The 25000-nt window shown below is 38.9% G+C and overlaps 1 protein-coding gene across 1 annotated transcript in view; it reads right to left on the bottom strand.

Annotated features, from left to right (window-relative positions):
- Positions 1-25000, bottom strand: part of LOC139692741 (anillin-like) — a 47378-nt gene that overhangs the window by 17779 nt on the left and 4599 nt on the right. Inside the window, exons 4-14 of the mRNA XM_071590987.1 lie at positions 24235-24569; positions 23192-23372; positions 20642-20830; positions 17412-17780; positions 11617-11861; positions 9426-9712; positions 9179-9317; positions 7861-8019; positions 6432-6587; positions 4788-4916; positions 2856-2976 (exon numbers count right to left, since the gene is read on the bottom strand). Of these exons, the coding sequence (XP_071447088.1) occupies positions 2856-2976; positions 4788-4916; positions 6432-6587; positions 7861-8019; positions 9179-9317; positions 9426-9712; positions 11617-11861; positions 17412-17780; positions 20642-20830; positions 23192-23372; positions 24235-24569 (2310 nt within the window). The remainder of the gene's footprint in view (positions 1-2855; positions 2977-4787; positions 4917-6431; positions 6588-7860; positions 8020-9178; positions 9318-9425; positions 9713-11616; positions 11862-17411; positions 17781-20641; positions 20831-23191; positions 23373-24234; positions 24570-25000) is intronic.

Raw genomic sequence — 25000 nt, 5'->3', positions numbered from 1 at the left:
TAAGTTATTTGTTCATTTACTTGTTGTTGGATTGATTGTTGAATTGGATCGTTTGCATCGTAGAGGAGCAGATTTGTAAAATGTTATGTTAACTTACTGATGTATAAAAATTAGTCTAGGTTCTAGGTTGGCAATCACTCATGGAGCGTAGGTAAATTTACAGATTAAACCTCTTGCATACATCGGAAGGACGTGAATGTCTCTTTAGTGACGAATTTGAAAACGTAACACATTGTAAGTCCCATCTTACAATGTGTTACGTCACCCAATCTTTAAGAGAGATCATAGCAATAATATCAGAGAGAATAAGTGTAAAACAGACATATTTAATATGTAATTTTTTCCACAAACTATAAGGGATAAGGATAACATCAGCATCAGAATGTCGATATATTTTCTGCCAATAGGGCAGGTAGGGCAATATTGATTAATTAATTTCTGTCAGGTAGGGCAATATTGATTAATTAATTGGAGCCTTCTTCTGGTCAGGGAAGAGTACTCTCCCTAGCATTTTCCTGAGACCAACATGTTATTCTTATCTCTTTGTAGGCTAGGCCCACAGCAATAAATATGGCCTATCAGGGAAAAACTTGGGCATATTATTTTTAGCTTTTGTCGAAAATAATTAAACTTCATTAATGGTTAATTTTAATTTAAACATTAGCTTCAATGTATGTAACTTTTTTACGTAGTCGGCAGTGAATGTATAAAACTAGGACTCCAACGAGATTGGCAGAGGGCTCACTACCAGATGCACACCAGTCATGGCATCCTGGTGCAGGCCTTTTATTCCACCCAAACATTTTTCACTTGGTTGAAAGGATTGGAGAGAGGAAAGAGAAGTCAAGGTTACCGCACCTCGGAGTGTCGGTACATAAGTCAGAATTGGTAGCTATCTTCAGGTGTAGGAATGCTGGAAGTTATACAGATACACATTGAAGAGGAGTAAATAAAATGAAAACTGTTTAAGTCCACCAGCCCTTGGAGAAACCAACCAAAGTCAATCCCAACGTACAATCCCTCCCTCCCAACACAAATAGCACACTGTGCTGCAGAAATATCACAAGTGCCAAGAAACCTATAGCTTTGCCATTTTATCACCCACAAATGCAGCACCGGGGGTAAATCTTTTCTCTCTACCACCTCACCCTAGATGCATCCTTGCTAGCAAGAGTATTCAGAAGTGCAGATGTCTCTTTATAACTTTCCTCGAGCTTCCCTTGTGCTTTCTGCTCAGGGTGCAGAGGGGAGCGAGTGGATGGGAAGAGGAGCACTGAAATGGCACCAGCCTAATGTCCCTCCCACTTCCCTATCATGCCCTACAGGGTAAAGCACTTCCCCTCACCCCACTCTAGACAGCAACAACTTGGCCACCACGCACACCCTTCCCATGCCCCATTCGCGTGGCCATCACCTTCTTGTCTCTGATAAATTTGCCCCAAACCAAAAAAAAGGCCATAATGGATATATTCTTCATTTAGAAAATGGAAAAAAATTGCATGCAACTTTTAACGCCATAAAGTCAAACCACAATAAGGAGAGAATAAAAGGCAAGATGGGTTGAACCTGGAAAAAAAAAAACAGTTTTGACTTGCCGCTGAAGTTAGATGGGTTACCCACTTTTCCTGGGGGAATCCAAGAAATTCGAGAAGCATTGAAGATTACCCGAGAATTAGCAATGGGAACTATCTCAAGGAGTGATTCGTGAGTGTATGGTCTATTTCCTCTCTCTCTTAGCTGTTTCAAAAAGCACACTATGGATTTTTTGGCCAGAAAAGTTCTATCCAGCTGAAGAAGCTGTTTTCCTTACACCTGCATAGATGAGTGGAAATTGGCCGCCACGTGAAAACCCAAAAGCATGGGGATTCGAAGGAAAGATGCAGCGGCACTCCAATCACTCCCCCCTCAGTCTTGTAGCAGTGATAAACTAAGCACACTGGAATGGTTCAATAGTAGTGCTCACGTGCGATTATTTCTGTATAATTTGTTGAAAGTAGGTGAACTTCATGTTGCGAACCATGTTTACACTTCATATTATGAAAGTTTGGCAGTTAAAAGAGGTTAACTGCAAGGAGGTGTTTTGTATACAATGCAAACATACATGCTATGGGGACAAAAGTTTATTCTAAAGAGGTTGGTGTGATAGTGATTAGCTATTTCACTGCATATCCATTTGTATTTGTAAAACTTCAATTTTTACAAGTCTTCTATGACAGACCACATCACAAACACCTGAAACTCAACCCAGGACAACTAATCACACAAGATCACCCACTTAACCGTGATACTTGGGAATCAAACCCAAATGAAGCAGGGAACAAATTAATTTTCAAGCAAAAGAAGAATTTTCAAACAATCCGACCGTCACTTGCCGAATCACTCATTGCAGAAAACTTGTTACACTGCAACCAAATCAAAATGTGAGTAATAGTCCCATCCTGGACACTTGCTGAGCCTAACAGGCTGAACATTAAAAGATATCAGTGGGCTGAGGTAATTTGAGTGACACATGACAGAGGCAGCAGAAGTATGAATCAAGGCGTGCCTATTAGGTGATTTATCTCGTTTTTCACGTATTTTCCTATATATTGGGACCTTTTTTTGCATTTTGTGAGCTTTTTAATATGAAGAATAGAAAACATGGATTTCTTTTACATCAGAAGACATCTTTGCTTTCAGCATATACATATATATATATATATTCATGGCATCAATCTAAAACTGCTCCATTGCTTGCATCAGAAGATTACCATTAAAAAGTCAATTGCATTGCCCCTGACCGTGCATTGCAATTCAGGGTGTCCTTAGATGATGACGTACATGCTTGTGCATTACGCTCGCACACTCATACTCACTGGCAATGAGAAGTAATCTCTCCCCCTCAACCTGCTCGGCAGACTCAGAGAACTCGACGGTTGAACTACAGAGGTTCAGCGCTTGGCTGGCTTGTGATATAATGGTTTGCTGCCTACTCACCTGTAAAAGGGTATTTAATACATGTCAGACACCCAACCCAAAATATCACATTTATATTAGATAGAGGATGCATTATGATGTACTTTCTATATGCTTGTGATCATGGGTTATCAAGAAAAGAAAATACAGGGTGCAGCAACATAACTTCCTTTTTCAAAAGCAAAACCCCATCGAAAAAGGAAGTTATGCTATTGTATACCTATCGCAAGGAAACTGCACCTAGAGGACCCTAGATTAAAATTGATTTTTATTGCATTGGAAAAATTAAAATTTAGTTTATTGGAATTAATTACGCTGAAACAAACTAAGGAATCAAATAAGTGAAGTGGAATTTGGTAAAACTGCCTGTAACTTTATTGGAATTCAAGCTCCTTATATTATTACAGTTTCCCAAGTCAAACTGCATTCTCCAGACGATTAAAATTTCATGTAAAGCTTTTCACCAGTGGTGCGGAAGAGGTAGATTTGCACCAACAAAGTTGGCTCAAGGCCCAACATGCAATACAACAAACACAAAATATAAATTGCTATTTCAAGAAAGTAAATAATGCCTCAAGAGGAAAAATTCTTCGGAGGACCTTGAGTATAGGAAGAATAGGGTCAATTCAATCTTTTTACCATAAGTACATGCACTACATCACCTGACAAAACAAGACAGCCGGTTATTTGGGTGGGAAATGCACTTGCCAGCCAGGGAGTGCCCTCATGTACATGTACCAAACTCTAAGGTTTTTCCTCATTCAAGGAGAGACAACAAGCAGAGGAAACTTACTTAGTTTACAAAAAAGAGATTAGAACAATGAGTGATCAATCCATTTGCAATTTAGTTGGTTACCGAGTCCGAGCAATCCAAAACTGTGAATGTAACCTGCAATGTGACCATTTCCCTGAATGCTCCATGAAGTCTTGGAAAGGAGAAGGCCTCTCACAACAGAAACTCAGTTTCAAAGAGCAGACCTTTTAAATATAATTGATTTTTCTTTCCTCTTACAAGTGTTGAGCAGAAAAAATGACCATAAACGATAGTATCTACCAATTTAAGCCTAATTTTGGTTTTTCCTGCCACACACATCTGGATGGTTTAAAATTATGTGGCTAACTGCAAGGCCTCTCTTCTCCAACCAAACGCTTGCCTCGTTTGCTACCTAGTCCTCGAAAACTCAATAGTAAACAAATGCAAACCACTGTAACAACATATGAGGTACCCCTGCTGACTCATGGAAAGGTCAATGCTAGCTGACAAAATAAGCACCATAGGTGATGAAAGATGCATCATGCAGGAGGAACGTGCAGAAAGAAAAAAGGCACCCTTAACATGCATCAAAGCGCTTCATGAGCACTTGTTCAATTCGCTGGCCCTTCTACCCAGAGACAGAGCAGGCAGGGGCCACCAGTAAGATTCACAGTCACCAATGAGATTAGTGCCTGCCTTTACCGTGCACTGTAAATAATATACTACATCACATTTCTTATTGAACACAGCAGCTGCAGCAATGAAGAGAATTCTACAACACAATTGAATTTACAATGATTCTTTGAAAATTCCTCACAAAATTAGCAAAATATCCTCTACAGCTGAATTTTTCATAAGTTATTGGCTTTTTATATGGAAGAAACTCAATTTCAGTTATTTCAGCTCCTGAGATCAAATAACGGTGATTATAACTTAAGGAAATACTACCAATCACTGCATTTGAAAGTAAGCATAATGATAGGTAGTGCTCTAAAAATTATGTACAAACTCTCTACAGTAAAGATACGGCAAAAAGAAAACCAAAACATGGACACTCATTACAGTTCTTGCAACCTACCTCTTCAAGAAGGGATTTCATTTTGCCCTGCACAGCCTGTTCACTGTCTTGACTCGCACTGCCGTGGCTGACTTGGGATCGACCCTTGCCACGGCTCACATAATTGCTGACATTGGCACATGGAGAAGCCTGCAATAAAAAGGAATTCATATATTCTAATTGGAATTGCAATCAATGGTACAAATGTACAAGACTTCAATGATATTATTAAATATTATACATATTGTTATAATTTATTAACATAAATCATTATAGTTGTTAAAAAAATTCCTACATCGAGTATCAAGTTTCTTTATAGTGCTGTATCATTAGCCCCTAGGCCTTTTTCTGCTCCCACGCTCCACTCTTGGCATGCTCCGTGGCCACCCACCGCAGCCTCTGCTCCAGTTGATGGCGATTGTTACCTCAAATCCTTTCTCATAGGAAATACCACTTAATCACACAGACACACATTACATCATGCCTCTCGACTCACATTTTCGGGTTAAGTAACAACTTCAATGACACCCCGTCATTTTAAAGCTTCATTTCCAAATGATCACACTCCTCCTCCACCCCAATGCGCACACAGCTGTAGGCCTTCCACAGTCATTGCAGCAAGTGTTTGGTAAACGCCTACCATATTTCGGATGGAATACAAGGAGGGAGGGTAAGAAAAGGGAAGCATATAACACCATCAGGTCCCCAAGCTTAGGAACATCTACTTTGTTCCTTTTGATGGGCCCTACACTGACACCGTCTTCATGCACCATTTATGGAAATTATATTATTATCGAGTATATACGAGGCCGATTCGAAAAGTAAGGTCCCCTATTTTTTTCATGAAAAATCAACTTTATTCTCAACTTTGCGTACATTGTTGGAAAGGTTGAGAATTTAGCTATTTTTTCCACATAGTCGCCTTGACAATCAATCACTTTTTCTATCCTTGCAAGCAGCTTTTTAATAACGGTATCGTACCTTTCTCCCGCCACGTCACGAAGCCAACTAACGACTGCTTCTCCGATATACACTCACTGCCATTTAGTGGATGTGTACTGTGAGAAGTGTATGGACATGAAAAACATGTGGAAGTGGTGCAGGGAGTTTCTTGATGGCCAGGAAAACGTTCACGATGAGCGGAGGTCGGGACGGCCGAGTTTGCTGGAATCAACGGTGACTCCAATTGACGAGATGGTGAGCAATAGCCAGAGAATTGGCCTTCATGAGATAAAGGAAGGCCTTCATGAAGAGAGTGGCCACTTCTCCGTGCTGAATATTGTGTCGGAGGTCCTTGGTTACAACCAATTGTCTCACCAAAGGAGTGTGTTTTTGTTTCCCAATCTCAAAAAACACCTTGGAGGACAGAAATTAAAGTCAGACAAGGAAGTGCAAGAATCATTCGTCAGTTGGCTTTGTGACATGGCAGGAGAAAGGTACGATACCGTTATTAAAAACCTGGTTACAAGGATGTAAAAAGTGATTGATCATCAAGGCGTCTATGTAAAAAAAATAGCTAAATGCTCAGCCTTTCCTATGATGTACACAAAGTTGAGAATAAATTTGATTTTTCGTGGAAAAAAATAGGGGACCTTACTTTTCGAATCGCCCTAGTATTTTACAATGGCCTCGCTTCTTCCATCCCATGGGTTTCACTCTTCTTACCTGAGCTTGCTGTTTTCTGTAGAAGCTAATGGTGTGCATCAGGGGCAAGGGGTGCTCATCCTCCTGCTTGGCCCACGAGCTGGAATTTGCGTGTTGATTCAGGTGTTGCTTTGGGTCACCTGCTTCAGCAAATGCAGCAGCACAGACCCCTTTCCCCTGCAAAATAAGGAGAGAATCATTGGCTGACTTGAATTACTTGATTCAAGAAGTTAAATAGCTGAGGCTATATGGATGGACAAGGGTCTTACATATCATTATAAAGTAATCTACCAGTTAACGTATATTTGTGATGGACACAACTACCAAATAAATATCTTGTCTCTCCTAACAAAGAATAAACCAACTCCCTACTATACAACAAGCCTTTCTCTATTTCCGTATATTTCCTTCATCCCATCCAACATCTCTGTCCTGTTCCTGCCCTATCCTTGTTAGCCTAAAATTCTCCCCTCTATTTAAGTTTTCAACATCCCACTGCCAATCAATACGCCCTTCATCCATTTTTCCTGCCTCCTTAGGATTTCTCCCAACAAACCCCTCTCCTCCCTTTTCACCATACCCAGTACTTCCCCCTTTGTTTTCCCTTCAGTCCATTTCATTATCTTTATCCCCACATTTCGAAAGCCTCCATTCTACTTCCATCATCCTGCTTCAGTGACTATGTTTCCGTGCCATACATAACTACGCTCCATATCAAAGTTTTAACAAGCCTATTATTAACATCCTTACTCATGTCCCTGTCATGAACTCCCTCCTCCTTGTGAAAACATCTTTGCCTTACACAATTCTTCTCTTCATGTCACTACTACTCTCACCATTTTGGTCCAAAACACTTCTGTGATATGTAAATTGTTCCACCTACTCTAGTTTTTAACCCCGTCATTTTCACAATGTGTTTTACACACTAAAATAGTTGCATTGTAATTTAACTCAGCCTTTCTTTTTCTGGAAAACCGCAAAACCTTTGTTTTATTTACATTTATTCTCATTCCATATCTGTCACACTGAATTTCCAATTTGGTGCGATAGATACAGGGGGAGAAGAAGGAAGCTTGTGCAACTGAGTAATGAGACATGACGTTAGTATAATTAATTGTGAAAAGGGGGCGACTTGGATTCCAACAAATCATTTAGGAAACAGAAAATGAAATGTTTTCAGTTAAGAAAATACAGCTATTAAATACTCTAGCAGACAGAAAGTGTCAACTCTGAAACACTCCATCTTGGAATAGGCCTGTCTGGAAACTAATAAATGTCGTTAACTATTGGTGCAAAGGATACATACAATGGAAAAACAGAAACAAATAACAAAAGGCCCTATTAATACAGATGCAGCTCTCTATCCTGGTCACCCCATTGCATTGCATACTTGGATGTTAATGACTGAAAAATGATAATTGATAATGTTTACCTTGTCATTTCCACTCACCTTCGATAGATTTCTGCCAGGCATGGAATTATCAGCACTCTTGCGTTTTGGGGGGGTTGGGCCATCGATGGCACCTTCCTCTTCTGCTATTGCTTCATCTAACAGCTCATCCATTTCATCAAATACTGCCTTCTCAGCTGTAGACAGTGCTCCACCTTGCTGGAATTCAGCAGCAGAATTCCAACCATGAGTTATTGAACTATGAATACACATACAACAAACATAGTTTTATAACCACAAACATAGAATCCGGACAAACGAAACAAAAGCGTCCTTTGTCCGGATTCAAGCGCTGCACTGTATGACAGACCATGAGGAAAGGGTCGTAATGGACTGAGTACCATCCCACACAGGAAGTGTTGAATCGGGTATCCCACAAGGAAGTGTTATCATTGGTAATATTGGTCTACTGTTGTTCTTTTTATACATTAATGACATTAGGCCTTCGGTTTCCAGTAAACTTTGTCTATTTGCTGATGATGGCATGATATATAGGGAAATGTCCAGTTATGAAGATATCATTAGCTAACGACCTAAATGCAATCCAAAAGTGGAGCGAGACATAGGAGCTGGAATTAAATTTGAATAAATGGGTTGCGATAAATTTTTGGAGGACAAGTATTTCACCCAAAAACATTAACACCCATACAGGAAACTAACATAACACACATAGAATCGGTAAAATACTTAGGTGATACGATAACTATAGATATTTCCTGGGTAAAACAAATTTGCAGAATAATAAATAAAAAGTAAGTATTCACAAGCCAGCAGTTTTGCGACACTATTGGAAGATTAGGATGGGAGCCACTAGTTGAAAGTAGGCTTAAGTACAAGTTAAATTTTTGGCATAAACTTAAAGACAGGTTACTCCTCTGAGATTGCTCAAGACATATTACAGGTCCCGACCTACGGCGGTAGATCACATCACATGGATTTAAAATGTCAATTTTTTCTCATACCATTGGAGATAAAAAAAGATGGAACAACAATCGCGTTTGAGATAATTAGAATTGGCGGTTTGTATCTTTGTCAATATCCTGCATGCTCCTTCCTCCATGCAGTTCTACAGCATGATTTGAATATATGGAACCTGCTATTGCATATTGTTGCATGCAAGTACTTTTTTCAAGCGCGTGACAAAACCAATAGTAGTGCAGAAGTAATATGATTGCGATTGTGCATGCATGGCTGGTGGCCTAAGACCTCCTGCCATTCACTCTTGCGGTGACTCACAGGGTATTGTGTGGATGCAGATATGAGCAGTAGGTCAACATCACCTAATGTTAACCAACGACAGTCACAAGACGTTACTCACGCTCTTTTTCCCGAAACTCTCGTTAATGCCTGCAGCTTGGAATATTTCCCGCCCAAAGCTGGTGTCCCCAGCTCCAACACTGCCGTTGTTACTGCTGCTGTAGTCACCCTCATCGCTTTCATCCTCTAAATCTCCAAAGCTGTGAGCAGCAAGGAAAGAGATAAGCAGTCGGTAGTAGATCCCAAAATAATTTCAACATCAATGTGAACAAGTGAGAATTATAAAATCCCTCTGCTTTGACAACCACCTTTCATTTTCACCCTCCGAATCTTCAACGTCCATCTCACTCTCCGTGGCATCAATGTCCGAGAGACTCGGATACAAACATCCCGGCTTGGCTTGAGACACTTTTATCTTGCGCACATTGGCCAGAGATGAGATCTTCTCCGAGTGTGGCGAGGTGGGTGGAAGGTTGGATGCAGCCGGTGACGAGGGAAGACTGGCAAAGGGCCCTCCCTTTGCTGGTAGGCCCTGCCTCCCCGGAGGTGGCGTGGAGAACGTGGGCAGGGGTGGTGGTGTGGGAGGTGGCACCATCTGCACAGGCGAGAGACGCAGGGGTGAGAGAGCACGTGCCAAAAGAAAATTATGGGCTACATTATCATTTTAGAGATATGCTGAAAAATGCTTCATCTCAAAAAATTAAGTATTTTCATTTTCACTCGGACTTTTCGAAGTACATACCATTTTTGTTGGGTGGAAAACTGACTAGACTTCTTAGTGAAAATTAACAAAAGACAGGTGCGTGACAGAAGTGAAAAAATGAAATAAGTTATCTCTTTTCAGTCAATTTGTCTTGGCCATTAATGTGCTTTCTATAGTTAAAGATATCATAAAAAATAGATAGGATATCAACGATAACATACATATTATATTGTTGATGATAACAGTTATTTTCCCAATCAAGGAAAAAAAAGAACCTTTTCATTGAAATGGAATTAGATATTGGCAGAAAAGGAATAGGGGAGGGAAAGAGCAGTGGTAGCAGCAGGAGTGGAGCGGTAAAGGAAAATACAAGCAAATATATTCTAGTCGCAATTTGAGGGGAGGAGAACTAAATTAAGCAAAATGATTTTTGACAAAAAACAAAGGGAAGTTGAAGACTAAGTTTGTTTCATTATGAATCACTTCCACAAAAGAATGCCATATACCCAGATAGAAATAGTTTTGTTTAAAATGCATTAGACTGCTATCAATATGTTGGCGGAAATCAAGTTTCCATAAAATAGGAGGGTCATTCAATAAGTGAAGATACAAATGCTCTCATTTTAAAACTATATATTCATTTAATCTTTACCATTTTTTCAGGGCTGTTAGTCGGCAACCTTGGGATGAGATCTGATCAGCTGTTTGATGATTTTACGTCAACATAACCTCAAAATCTTAAATTCACAAGGGCAAGTCCACAAGAAGATTGCACCTTAGAAGAGCACCGCTCTGTCATTAGATTTTTATTGCAGAAGGTGTAAAACCAGGTGAAATACTTTCTAGAAAGTTGATACAATACGGAAAAAGTTGTAAGAACCATACAAATGTTTAAAAGTGGCTTGATCAGTATAAGGGTGTGGGTGATGAACCCCAAAGTGGACGTCCAGTCAAAGTTTCTGGCCCCTCGTTGGTATCAAGGATCAATGTACTTATTTGCAATAACAGAAGAATTCCAGTTGAAATGATGCCTGCAGAGGTTCAGGCAAGTTTTGGAACTGTTCACAATATCATTCATAACCATTTCAAGCACAGAAAAATTGTGGGCGAGATGTGTTTCCAGGCAGCTAACCAGGATGCTCATTAAGAATCAACACCTATACCAACAAAGTTTGATTGAAGTGGCCTGCGACAAGGTCTGGATCCATCACTATGATCCTGAGACCAAAAGACGTAGAGTATGGAGCAGAAACACACCAGCTCTCACGTTTGCAATTTTCCACAGGGACTTGCCATGGTGAAATGAAGATATTGAGGTTATGTTGACGTAAAATTAGCAAACAGCTGATCAGAGCTCGTCCCAAGGTCGCCAATTGACACCCCTGAACAACAATAAAGGTTTCTTTGAGTAGGTAGCTTAAAAATGAGACCATTTGTCACTTCACTTATTAAATGACCCTCGCATAAAGCGCATACAAATAGTCATTGCATGCATGAATGTGGTTGTGTGAATATTCATGGGTGGGGGTCCATTGCTTACATTAGATTCTCCAGGGGGCCTATGGCTCAAAATATGTCTGGAATCATTGACCTACGGATATCAGCTAGTTGGTCTTAAAACTAACATCTTTCCATGGGTGTTGCCTTTAAGTGATTCTACAATGATTGCACCCTTCTCCAGAATAGTACAGAGTTGATTGACTGTGGATCTCAAGTGCAGGTTATTCGGGTGAGAGTAGATAATAACTGTCAGGATATATCGTCTTTATGATGATTTTTCTAGCCCAAGGTCTTACTTTTGATGCTTGACTACCATTTAGCTGAATCGGTGCTTGCTCTGGTGGTTTGGTGGCAGTATTAGCTTTTGTTGTTGCCTCCCTCTGGATATTCCAGCGGTTGGCAAGCATCTCCAGTTCCCTCTGGCGCTCAGATTTCACACTTTTGAGAATGTCATTCTCCAAACTCTGAATAGGTTTGCCCTTCTCAAAGATATTGCGTCTGTCCAAAACTTTGCTGGCAGCTGCTGAAGAATATGCACACACTACAGGCACAATGGAGGAAGAAAAATAATGACAAAAGTCTCCATGGACAAACCGAAATGACATAGACATTAAACTACACACACATTATAATACTAGAAAAGGAAAAGACTTACAGTTAAGTTGCAGCAGTGTCACACACTAATAAAAATTGATAAAAACACAAAAACAGAACTGCTTCATTGGGATGATTAATTGGCACAGCTGCCTTCCCAAGAGAAAGACTGAGGAGGTGACAAGAGAGGGGTGGAAGAAGGTAAAATAAGTTGGGCTTTTACGAAGGATGTTGGCAGATGGAGGGCTGTAAGCAATCAGAATTGCAACTGCTACACTCACAGGTGTATAAAAGATTCTAGAGTATTGGAATTTCCAATTTGCGATTAGCTTAATTTATACATTGGTCTCCCTATACCTAGTTTTCAGTGTTTGCAAATAAGTTTGACTTCTGGATAAGTCCTTCTGGATTCAATGCGCGGCTATTTTTCTTATCTCCTTTTAATTGTAACAGGTGATTCCAATGTGAACATGCAGTCTAAAAGTAAAATGACCTTCACTTTATAAACCTACCACAATCTATTCTAATCTCTCGTAAATTATCAAGTGCATGAGCATTCATGTATCACCTGTCAGTCTTTTACCTTTCCAGATAATGCTATCTCTAATTTGAACCCTAATCATGTTAAGTCATCTGCTACCCTGATTCACATCTAGGAATATTTACCGGTTTTAGCAGCGTATGCTTTTCCCATAAAAAGCCTTAAATACATTTTAGCAAATACTTCAGGAGATTCTGGTGGCAGGAGGATTAAATAAATAAGATACTAAATATGATACTTTCATTCGTCTACTTTCACTTAAGCATAGGTTAGAGGAATTTTCTCCTGGTTTATGATAATTTTAATTATTTCTGAGACATTTTTATACATATTTATTATTTATATATCCCCCCCTAAGAAACAATTGAAAACTGAACAGCAGGGTTACAACAATGAAATGCATCTTATGAAATACAACAGTTGCCATATCTCGAAAAATAATTAGCTACCATATTTTCTGGCCCATAAGATACTTTCTTTACTCCAAAATATGCTCTTAAATAAGCTTGCGTCTTGGGAGGTATTAAGGGGTATACATGCATAACTTTGACCTATAAGTGCAAGCCAATTCAACGGAAATATACTTTCTATATTAAATTAGTTTTTAATTTTTACATACTTTATTTTATGGTACACCACGTTTCACAGAGTTATGGCATCATCAGGTTCAAATTAAACATGCAGCTGTTGAATATATACCCTTCTGACAGAGGAGAGGGGGGAGGTTGAAGGTGGGGAGGGGGTCAGGTTTTCAGGGCATACAAAGTCAGTGGTCATTGCTTTTTCAGTAAAGGAAGAAGAGATGGCCACCATGACTAAGCACTGGATATTAATATTAAAATAAATTTCTTATTTTAATAAGAATATTTCCTTTTCCATAGAAAAAGAAGTTAACGACACAATTAACTTCTTAGACCTGGCAATCACCAATAAAGTTAATTGACATGAGATCTCTATTTTCAGGAAACCTACATATACGGATCAAATAATGATAATAATAATAATTACAGACGATCCACTGGCTCCTGCACACCCCCCTTCCCCCACCAATTTCAATAAGGAACTCAGAACAATTACAAATATAGCCACCAGTAATGGATACAACCCAAACCTAGTTGGAAAAATAATTTTTTTAAAAAGTGGAATACAATGGCCATAACTCTAATTTCCCCCAGTCAGCCCTCAACTTCTAATGACTTCAATTGGTGTTCGATCCCATTCTTAAGAGCGAGTACCTCCTATAAAATCTCAAATAGCCACCTTCCGACTACACTCAAAGCGACTTTTCCCTACCCCATACTCTCTCTAAACTCTCAAAGAAGAACAGGATACTCACTTCAAATCAGGCCTGTACAAACTTGAACGCAAGAATTGCAAAACCTTACCATGAGGAAACTGGGAGGAAATTCAACACATGAGCCCAAGAACACATCAGGAGTTACAAAAAGCAAAACCCAAATTCTCTCTTAGTGAAAAACCTCATAGATTGCAAACATAATAACAATTTTGTCCCAGAAATACTACATATTCTCCCAAAAGGATTAAAAATGGATGCTCTCGAACTAACCGAGATTCGAAGGCACTTGGCAGAAGGATGTTGGTCTATATGAATTCATGGCCATTTTGTAACCTTCGCATTTTTATATTAGCACTATTTTGGCTGATTTAAGGGGACTCTAGGAAAATTCCGATTTTTAAAAATTCATTAATTAAGAATAACAACTGATCTTTAATTGTATTATTATATACAGGCCTTCAGTGATAATAGTAACAGCAAGACCATTTTCAGAAGAAAATTTTCCGATGAGAATATTTCTAACTTCTTTGAGCGGCTAAGCTCCCATGACTGGTCGAATGTTTACAGCGATTACTGTTTTGACGACAACTTTCTTTACTTCTATTCTACTTACCTTGAATACTTCAATTTTTGTTTTCCCATTGGGCCAATTAGGTTCAAAACCTCAGTTTTATATCATAATAAGAAACCCTGGGTTACCGATGAAATTTGTAATCTTGCAAGGTACATGAAAGATTTAGCAGCATATTTTAGAAAAAAAACTGACTCCTCCAGTCAACACGAATACTCCACTTTGAAAAAGGAATACAGGACTATTCTTTACAATGCCAAACGATCATATAACAATTCTCGAATTACTAATGCCTCTAACAAATCTAGGGAAGCCTGGAAAATAATTAATGAATCCAAATCTATCTCAAATGTCAACTCTGACATTGTACTTCGTAATACTTCTGGAAAGCTCAATCAAAATACTATACAGATGGCATCCTCCCTCAATGAACATTACCTATCTCAGATAACTCCTACAAATCAGTGTAACAGTGGCAAATATCCCCTTATTTCCAACTCTTGTAACTCGCTATTCTTATATCCCTGTTCGGAACATGAATTAACTAAGGCAATGTCCAAAATTAGTAATAAATACTCTGCAGGTCTTGATGGAATACCAGCCACTATTTTTAAGAAATCTTACGAGGCAATTAAGCATCCATTATTATTTTTAATTAACAAATCTCTAAAGGTAGGGAAATTCCCTGCCACCTTGAAAGTAGCGAAAGTCTTGCCCCTCTACAAGGGCAAAGGACCTAAAGACGATATGAATTCTTATCGGCCCATTTCATTGCTCAACCAATTCGGTAAAATATTTGAATTAATTTTTTACAATCGCTTAATATTATTTCTGGAATCCCATAACTTACTTTCTCCCAACCAACATGGTTTCAGGAAACTCAGGTCTACATCCACAGCTATATATCAAGCAGTTAACAAAATAACTTCTGATCTTGACAATAGATCTGAATCTCTTGCCTTATTTTTCGATTTTTCAAAGGCGTTTGATGCTGTCAATCACAACCTCTTACTTCGAAAAATTGAATGCCTGGGAATAAGAGGGACTTCCCTAGACTGGGTTAGATCCTATCTCCTGGACAGAAAACAATGTGTAGCCTTAAGTAAACAAGGAAGAGAGTTCCTTTCTCCAGTAAAAAGTGTTCTATGTGGTGTACCCCAGGGATCTGTCCTGGGCCCAATCTTGTTCCTTATGTACGTAAATGATCTACCAACATTACTGAACTCTGTACCAGGCGTGCTGCCTGTCGTCTATGCTGATGACACAAATGTCCTCGTGTCTGCCTCCTCTGTAGACACACTAATATTAACCTCTGTTTCCGTTACCCAGCTGTTACATGAGTGGTGTCTTCTCAATTCCCTCCTCCTCAATGTTAGTAAATCTTCTTTAATTTACTTTGCTAATAAGAATAAATCAGCTGCTTGCATAACTGTAAATATTGATAACGAACTTATTGTACAAAAAAGTAAATCAGGTTTTCTAGGCATCTCTATTGACAGTCGTCTGTCTTGGGATGACCATATTCTCAAACTTCGTAATAAGTTGAGTTCACTCTGTCATCTTATCAGATTCATTAGGCATACCGTCAATACTGAGGTCTTATTGTCTCTTTATTATAGTGAATTTTACTCTCATGTTGTTTATAGTATTCTTTTATGGGGCCCTACACCTAATGCAAATATTATATTTAAAATTCAAAAACGGATCATCCGACTTATTTGCTTTGCTACTCATGCAGCATCCTGTCGTCCCCTCTTTAAAAAATTGAAAATTTTACCCATTCCCTGCGTGTATATGTATTGCGCATCTTTGTATGTCAAAAGCAACTTCTCTAGTTATCTTTCCAATGCCAACGTTCACAATTATAACACAAGGCATTCTGCTGACCTCCACCAAAACTTTGTCAGAACCTGTACCACCGCCCATGGACCTAAACATATGGGCCTCAGGATTTTTAATAAACTTCCTAAAGAACTGAAAGCACAACATAAGCTGCCTATATTTAAGCTCAACCTTCAGAAATATTTACTCTGTAAAATGTTTTATTCTATTAATGAACTTCTTGTCCCATGAGTTTCTTTGTATTTAAACATGTACTTAGTATTTATCATTTCTTTATATAACATTGACGTGTCCTATATCTGCGCTTGTTTTTTACAATTGTACAAATCTGCTGGGCAAATAAAATTACTTACTTACTTACTATTAAATGACCTTTTAAGACTTAAGCCTCTCTTTACTAAGTATTTAATAATGGCTAGAAATCTCAATTTTCTCAATTTTCACAAATCACTAGAGGGGAATAACAACAGAGAGTCATCCGCACCACAGATATCTTTCCAGAGCATGGGCGCGTTATTTGTTTACTCATGATTACCTATTACTACAAGGGAAACTTGTGCTAGTGCTGACATCTGGTAGTGATTCCGAGTCTTTTAAAACAACCCTCATACATGCCTTTAGTTAAGTAAATATTTAGTTGGTAACAAATAAGTCATTAACTATCTATCCTGCTTTATTTTAATTGGTATCAAATGAAGAAGATGAATCCGTATTGGCAAACTTTTGAATACCTATCAGCAATCCTTTGCCAGTCATTTGTTTCTCCTGGCTACGTGATTGCATTAGCTTTCTGAGAAAAATACGTCCTCCTATTCACTTGATGAGATAGTTCAGTATTAATTTTTAAAAACGGCTGAAAAATGAAAAAATTGTACTTTTCATGTATATCACGACCATATTCTCCACAAGTATTTCGGTTTTCCATGTTTATTGATGGTCCATGCATCCATTAGCACACTGCAATAATCAAGAAGTAATATCAAGAGTTAGCTGTACATATTTGTGATTTAGTTTATCAGGGAGACAGGTTGCCCAGGTATCCCTACCCCTACAGCATACCTTACTTCACCACATAAATTCCACTGGGTGATACCTCACAGAGGTGAAATCATGGCATTGGAAGTGGAAAATATACATTAATTCGTGGCATGGCCATGTATTCATTTGTCTGTAAAATGGAAACAGTCAACATGGTAATGGCATTGACAGTTACATACGTCATATGAATGGAAGTTTGGATAATTACCTTCTTGTGTTTCGGGTTGAGGGGGAACTATCTTGGGGGCAGAGACAGAAGTCTGAGGCAATTCAAGAGCAGGCTTCAGGCAATTGCCTTCACTGACCACTGGCTTCTTTACAGGCAAATGGCATTTAGGAGCCACTTTCTGGGGAGAGGAGGAGAGCTGTTTCAGAGGGACAGACATTGAGAACGCTGCTTTGGGCACCAAGGCCTGACCCTTGTTCTTCTCAAACAGAGCTTTCCTCTCAGCAACGCTCAGCTCAGCTGGATCTTTCGCCTTGGGACTTCTGGATGGAGATTCAAACAAGGCTGCTTTGTGGAGAACGGAACCATGGGCTGGTGTTTGCTTGGGAGTCAGTTTCTTGGCTGCATTTTCTGAAATAATCATTAGCACAATATCATTCAATAAAAATATTCATGCATGATAATGAATGCTCTTGAAATAAAATATTTTAAGTAGTGGGTGGCATAACATGGCATTTTGATTTGATCACGAATTGGGTCATTGGTTTAATTAAAAAACATTGAAAGATTGTTACAGATCTGACTAGAATAAAACCTCGTCATTTCAAAATTCAAGAGGTCGAATAGTTGGACTTGGCAAGTATCATGATTCCAACAAAGGTAACTGTCCCATGGATCCCATATTTGCAAAAAAATCAACACATGCACCTCATGGCTGGCCAATTATTATACCAAAACATATTAACCTGGCACCGTCATTTTCTCAACTTCTTTTACTACATATTTTGGTAGAACCATTTTCAACACAAGGTACTGAGCATAAGATTATGAAACTGTAGAGCTGGCCCATTTTTAATTGGAAATGCAATATTTTCCAAAAGCATCAGCACTCCAGATTTTATAGAAACGTGAAGGCTTCTCTTTTTACTGCATACCGAGTGCCTTTTGCCTCAGAGGAAAGGTATGAATGATATGTATGTATGTAAATAGGATAAAACAATATCAAATATGTGGTTTATAAATGAATGGCAACTGTTAATCACCTCTGGATATTAGAAACAAGTGGCTTATAAAGGGTTACGGCAGGATTTTCTTCTCAAAGAATCAGATATTGCAGGATTCTTGAATTAGGAAGACATTGCATCAAACTAATATTTTTAAAAATAACTTCCAAAATAAAGTGGTCACTTATTACAATTTCCCTCTGGAATACATTCACAATATTTACTTAAAATATCATGAATTTGAATGGACAAGCTCACATCTTTCCAAACTTTGATGGCTTTAGCTGTCAGCCAAAGCAGCAAAACCAAGTAAGCCCTAGGACCAGAAGAAATACCTGCTAGAACATTGAAGGAATTAACTGAAGATATTGCTCTGTTTTTAGATTTTGTTTTTCTAAAATCAAAAGAAAAAGCCTCAGTACCTCTCGACTGGAAGCTAGCTCATAGAACTCCCATATATAAAGGCAGCAATAGAGAGAAACCAACAAATTACCAACCCATTTCTTTTGGATCGATCTCTTGTAAAATATTAGAAAACACAAAAATCAGTAACATTGAGATTTCTTGATAGTAGGAAAATACTATGCCACAAACACCAATTGGATTTAGGAAGAGGAGATCTTGCCATACACATTCGGGTCTTTTCATTCACGATATACTTAGATCAGGAGAAAACAAAACAATAGCTGATGCAGTACAAACAGATGCTGTTTGAACAAAATGGAAATTGACGAAATCATGGAGCAACGAATCAACATCAAGTTTTTTGGTGTAGTGTGGTAAAAGTTATCTTGAAATTACTGAAATGTTGACAGCTATTTACGGTGATAATGCTCTGAAGAAAACATCCGTTTGCAAGTGGATTAAGGGTTTTAAAGATGGCCGACAAGATGCCACGGATGATGATGCAAGGCCGGGACGACCTTCAACCACCCTTGTCCACGACAACATTGATCGTGTGCAGTCCCTTGTCCTTACCGAACTGTCCGAATGATAGCTGAGGAACTGAATTTAGGAAAATTAACACAGTATTTTAACCAAACACTTGGGTTTACAAAAAATTTGAGCAAAAATCGTGCCCAAGCTGCTGATGCCAGATCAAAAGTTAAATGTGTTACTGACTGGAAAAATTCACTTGAATACAATGCTGGATTTCTCAATAGGGTAATCACTGGTGACGAATTGTGGTTTTACGAGTATGACATTGAACTGAAATCCAAAGCTAGGAGTGGAAAGCAAAAGACTGACCTCGAAACAAAAAACTCAAGAAAAAGCCGATCGAAAATCAAAGTCGTGCTCCTGGTTTCCTTTGATGTCCAAAGTGTTGTTCATCATGAATTCCTTCCCGAAGTACAAACAGTAAATGCTGACAGTTCTCAAAACCTTACAGTTCTCAAGCATTTGAGAGATCGCGTGCTACCAAATTTGACTCAAGATGATGGATGGATCCTTCCTTCACCATGGCAATGCACCTGCACATTCAGCATTGACGGTTCGCCGATTCCAGGCAAAGAAATCAATCGCCATCCTTGATCATCCTCCTTATTCACCAGATTGTGACTTTTTCCTGTTCCCAAAATACAAAGATGTGATAAGGAGACATCACTGGGAAGATGTGGACACAATAAAGCGAGAAACTACGAGAAAAATAAAAAGCTCAACTACCGAGGAGGACTGCCAAGGGTGCTTTAAACAGTGAAAAAGAAGATGGAATAACTAAGTTTAGATGCTTCTAATGAACTATAACTTTACTTTTTCAACTCTTTTTAAAATCTGACTGTAGCCTTCTTTATGCCGATCTGACTTCTCCCTCGTACCATTTAGGTTCCCTTCTGTTGCATGAAGTTTGGATGGAATGCACTTCTTCATTCCTTTGGGTATAATGTTTAAGAAATATTTCCAAGTTCTCTGTATCAATTGTCAGAGTTTTTGTCTTATGTTGTAGTTATTCTTTTTTTACATATTCTCCAAATCTGTCAAAATTTGCCTTGTTGAATAAGTATATTTTATGCTTTTCTTAGATTATTTTCACAAAATTAATTTTTAATTCTAAAAGAATAGCTTCACGGTCACTGATGATTGTAATTATTTCGGGCGTAGAAGTCACGAAGACATCAAGTATGCTATGAGCCCGTGTTGGTCATTTAACGATTGGTTCTAAAGAGTGTTTTGCAAAAACATGGAGGAGTTCTTGGCAAGAACCACTGTTTCTGGCTGATTTGCCTACACAGAACGAGTCCCAATCAATTGACGGTAGATTAGTATCACCAGTGATTACAACGATACTGTTGCTATGTTTGTAGCTGAGGGTGGTCATTTGGCCGTTGAGCTTGATTAGAACATTTGTATTGGAATCTGGGGGTCTGTTAAATGAGCACACAAATAGGCTTCTATCGCTGTAGCCTTTCATGTTGCACCAAACCCTTTCCATGTCATTTTCGTCGGATTCATTGGCCACTAAGAATTGAATTTACAGCAATGAATACTCCTGCACCCAATTGATTAGGATTGTCCCTTACATAAATTAGGGCAGGAACCACGTACAAAGTTCAAATCTTTCTCCTTTTCTGATTTCTACCCTTCCGAGATGCTTTAATATTTTCGCATACATCTCTTTTATCTCTCCTCAGACCACTTTAGGTCTCCTAATTTCTCTCTTCCATTTTATCCAAAAATATTTTTCTTTACTACCTGCATCCAACTTGCTGTTATTGCCAATATACTTGAGAATCCATTGTGTTAACCTTGTGTAATCCATCCTTCATTTATGTACAAAGTACGCCAACATTTTTCAATCAGTTTTCACTATAAAATAATTATTTTGACATGTCAATGGAAGTGTCTATTTGTTTTATAATTTTTGGAATCTGAGAGTCATAGCCCGATCTTAAGTGAGGAAAAGCACTGGATCCTACTTTATTTTCCCCAATATATGACCTGTGCTGTGGCCTACCAACTATGCTAAACTCTCGATGTGTGTTTGTGTAACCTACGCTCTACAAACTGTGATACCTCAGCAGAATAATGGACCCCAGAGCTATTAAGGGGTGCCCGACACGATGAGAGGACAGGCCTCAGATCAACAAAGTCTGCTCTAATTTCCTGACAAAATCACAGCAATCTCTAATTCATCACAGTTGAACATCAACAGAAAAAATAGGTGGATGAGACAAATGGGCAAGGATATTGCAAAAGACACAGACAAAGAAAAATGGACACGGTATAAATTTAACAAAACAAGACCACTACTATACAATCCAAGAACTAAAAATAATCACTGTAAGGATAAAAATGGGAAAACCCTGTTCCTCAGGGCAGAGGTTAGTAAGTAGGGACAAGATTAATCAGAAGAATCATATGATAGAGAAAAAATGGAGGAAGACCAACAACATATACATAGAAGAGAAGAAGGAAGTAAATACAGATGAGACTACTGACTCAAAACAGTCACATCATCAAAATTTATAATAATAGCAACAATTTTCTATGCCTGATGTAAGAGAAAAATATGTAATAGTAAGTATTTTTCTGGTCAACCTGCTTACATTTTGAGGTTAAAGTTATGACCTCAGCCCATAAGATGAAAGCTAATTCCAGAGCAGATTTTGGAGCAAAGAAGCGTGTCTTATGGGCTGGGAAATATGGTAAAGGAGTTCTTTGATCTTGGGAGCATTGTCAGTCGAAATAGCAGGAGATGAGAGGCATTGGCAAAAATGCTTGTAAAAACATAACACCCTAGTAACAGTGAAAAAATATGAGCATAAAGAAGGAATTGGAAAATGCACAAGCACCAACATTTAATGTGTCTGTGCTAACTTATGACGGGAAAATGTGGACATAGGTTGAGTAAGAAAAGAAAATACTAGAAATGAGATAAATTTGGTTATGGAGGAAAATAAACAGAAAAATTGCGATTAAAAAAAGAAGGAATGATTATGTGTTACAGGAAATAAACGAGAGAAGATGCCTGATCAATAAAAGAGACAAAAGGAAGGCAAAAATCATCATGTAAATCTTATAAAACACAACAATTTCATCATAAATACATGGGGGTCTTGGGAGAGGGAAACGAGAATGACCAAGACTTTGGTTCATCAAGGACATTAATATAATGGATTGTGATGGCTCTCATGAGAAGAGATGCAAATCCAGGCGAAATACAGATATATTTCAATGGTATTGAAGTCATTGGGATTCTTCTGCCTTCAATCCTTTGGTAGGGAGCAGTTTGACTTCCATGCTGGCCTATGTAATAAAAAACCCAGATATTGGCATTGTGCCCCTTTATTTTCACTCCCTTCCACTTAAATTTATAACTGGTTGCAATGACAAAACCAAAACTTGAGAAATTGATGGTGGTGATTAGCATGCATGCATTTGAAACGATTTCAAGCAAAATAAGAGAGAAAGACAAATGTAAGTTCCTTAATGAAAAGAACATCATTTTAACAGTAGAACAAACATTAGGGGGCAAAGGGAAAAATGAATGATGATGAAAATATGGATCTTTAATACATGTATGAATTTGCCATGATCAATTAATTATGTTTTTGAAATGCAAAATACATTGAAACACTGAACCTTTATGGTTCAAGATTTGGGAATTTTGTTTAGTGTTGGTCAAGGATTATAGTGGGTATGACATTTTCTGGTGCCTACTTACTACAAAGCATAATAAGTATGTCTGCTCTCATCACTCTTACATACAAAAATAAATTTAATGCAAAGCACCACAGATTTACAAGTAGGTGCAGGTACAGCCAGTCTGAAGGGAGCATATGTGTGGAAAGGTTACTCCACTCGACTCCCCCACCTCACCTTGATATTGCTGGCATGGACCTTCCTCTACACTTTTCCCCCCTGCTCTGTTCACCGAGACACCAGGGGACACGCATGGGGACTCCGCTGCATTCCTTGGGCATCCTGCTGGTGCTGAGTCATTAGCATAATCATACACAAGGCGTGACCCCGATGTACTTGGGCGAAAACCCTGGGATTCCTGTAAGTAATATGCACATTTGCCCAGGGTTATTCGATGCCACTGAGAGAGAGCAGCCTTTATTAAAACCTTTTAAAGCAAAAGCACACGTGAAAGCTTCGACATACCCGGTGGAGGTGTACTGCACGGATACATGGTCATTGAGGCAAGATGAAGAGGGCAAAAAGGAAAACAAATGAGAAAGGGAAAGGGGAAAATAGGCAAATTGGATAGAAGAGAACATTCTGCGTGGAAGGGGGGCAAAATGTAGCATTGCATGTCATTTTGTGCTTTGTGAGAGAGGCACAGGTATACCTGTTGTAGTAATATAAAGCCTGTCTCCATCCAAACCCACATTAATAGAATACCAATAATGATAAGTGAATGACTTAGCAAGTTGGCATGTCCAGACATTGAATTATCTTTAACCTGTGCATGTCTTTGACTTCTCAGGACCTTATGGCAGATGGCGAGTTAAGATGAGCAATTTTAGGAAGAGAAGTGAGACCAAGCAACTTGCCCAGAGGGAGGAGAGAGAGACTGCTGCCTCAATGGCAGTCATCAAGTTCAATCTCATGAAAGCGCAAACACTATGGTGCACATAACACATGGACCATGGTTCATGGACCACAAAAATGGACTGGATCTCACTCTCAGTATCGTCATGGGTCCAGTGGCTGGGCCCCATTGGGAGAACTCCCACAGACTACCTCTCTCCTGTTAGAACACAGGCTTCTTACGTAAGACTACAATTTCCACTACCACATGGAACACCCATGCATTTCAAATAACCCAGCTCACATTTGCAACATTTGTTTGAAAAAAGGCACCTTCCATTTGTCGTTCAGGTCGAGATCTTGCAGTGTATGGACATGGCACTCACCAAATTGGCAATGACCTCACGATCCCACTGCAGAGGCTTATCACTGGCTGGAGGCTTTCCATCCACAGCTGCCTTCTTGAGGCCCTGCCCCGCACTCCTCACTGTCACCTTCTTCACAGGAGCACAATCCACCAGGGGCTTGCCCCCTTGGGTCACCTCTGCCACACCTTTTGGATGATTCACATCATCCTCCCAATGATTTATGTGGTCAGCAAGTGCTGCCAACCTTTGGACAGTGTGCACAGGAGCCTTCCTTTTAGGTGAAGCTTCACCTTGATAAGCTTTCTGTTCAGAACGATGAATTGGCGATGGCATTTCCTCAGGATCATTTATTTCTGGATTTTTTTAAATAACAGAAACATAAACAACCTTCAATTATCTATTAGAATTATATCATATATTTTATTTTTATGATACACCATTGGCTGAGATCAAATTTCATCATTAACTTATTGTTATTATACATTTTGTGGCAGCTTTGCCATAGTAGGATCCTAACCTGAGAGCATCAGGCTAGACATCTAGACAATAAGCAATGTACAAAGAAGTAGTTTGCTGCATTTGCAGCCATCTTTTTCCACCTGCCACCTCCCAGACTATATAATCCCAGTTCAAAAATCATTGCTTTGCCACCTGCACTTCAAAAACCATTACAGACCGCCTCTCCTGTGGCTTCTGCCGTGCCTCTTACTTGGGTGAGTGCACCACCACTGCTACTCCAACCACCACTACATCTCTTGCCTTCCTTAACTCTCACATCCCTGCT

This window comes from Hetaerina americana, unplaced genomic scaffold, assembly GCF_022747635.1.
Source record: "Hetaerina americana unplaced genomic scaffold, ioHetAmer1.1.p SCAF_40, whole genome shotgun sequence".
Lineage (NCBI taxonomy): Eukaryota > Metazoa > Arthropoda > Insecta > Odonata > Calopterygidae > Hetaerina > Hetaerina americana.
The sequence above is the reverse complement of the archived record's forward strand: the minus strand, read 5'-3'. Positions and strand labels throughout refer to the sequence as shown.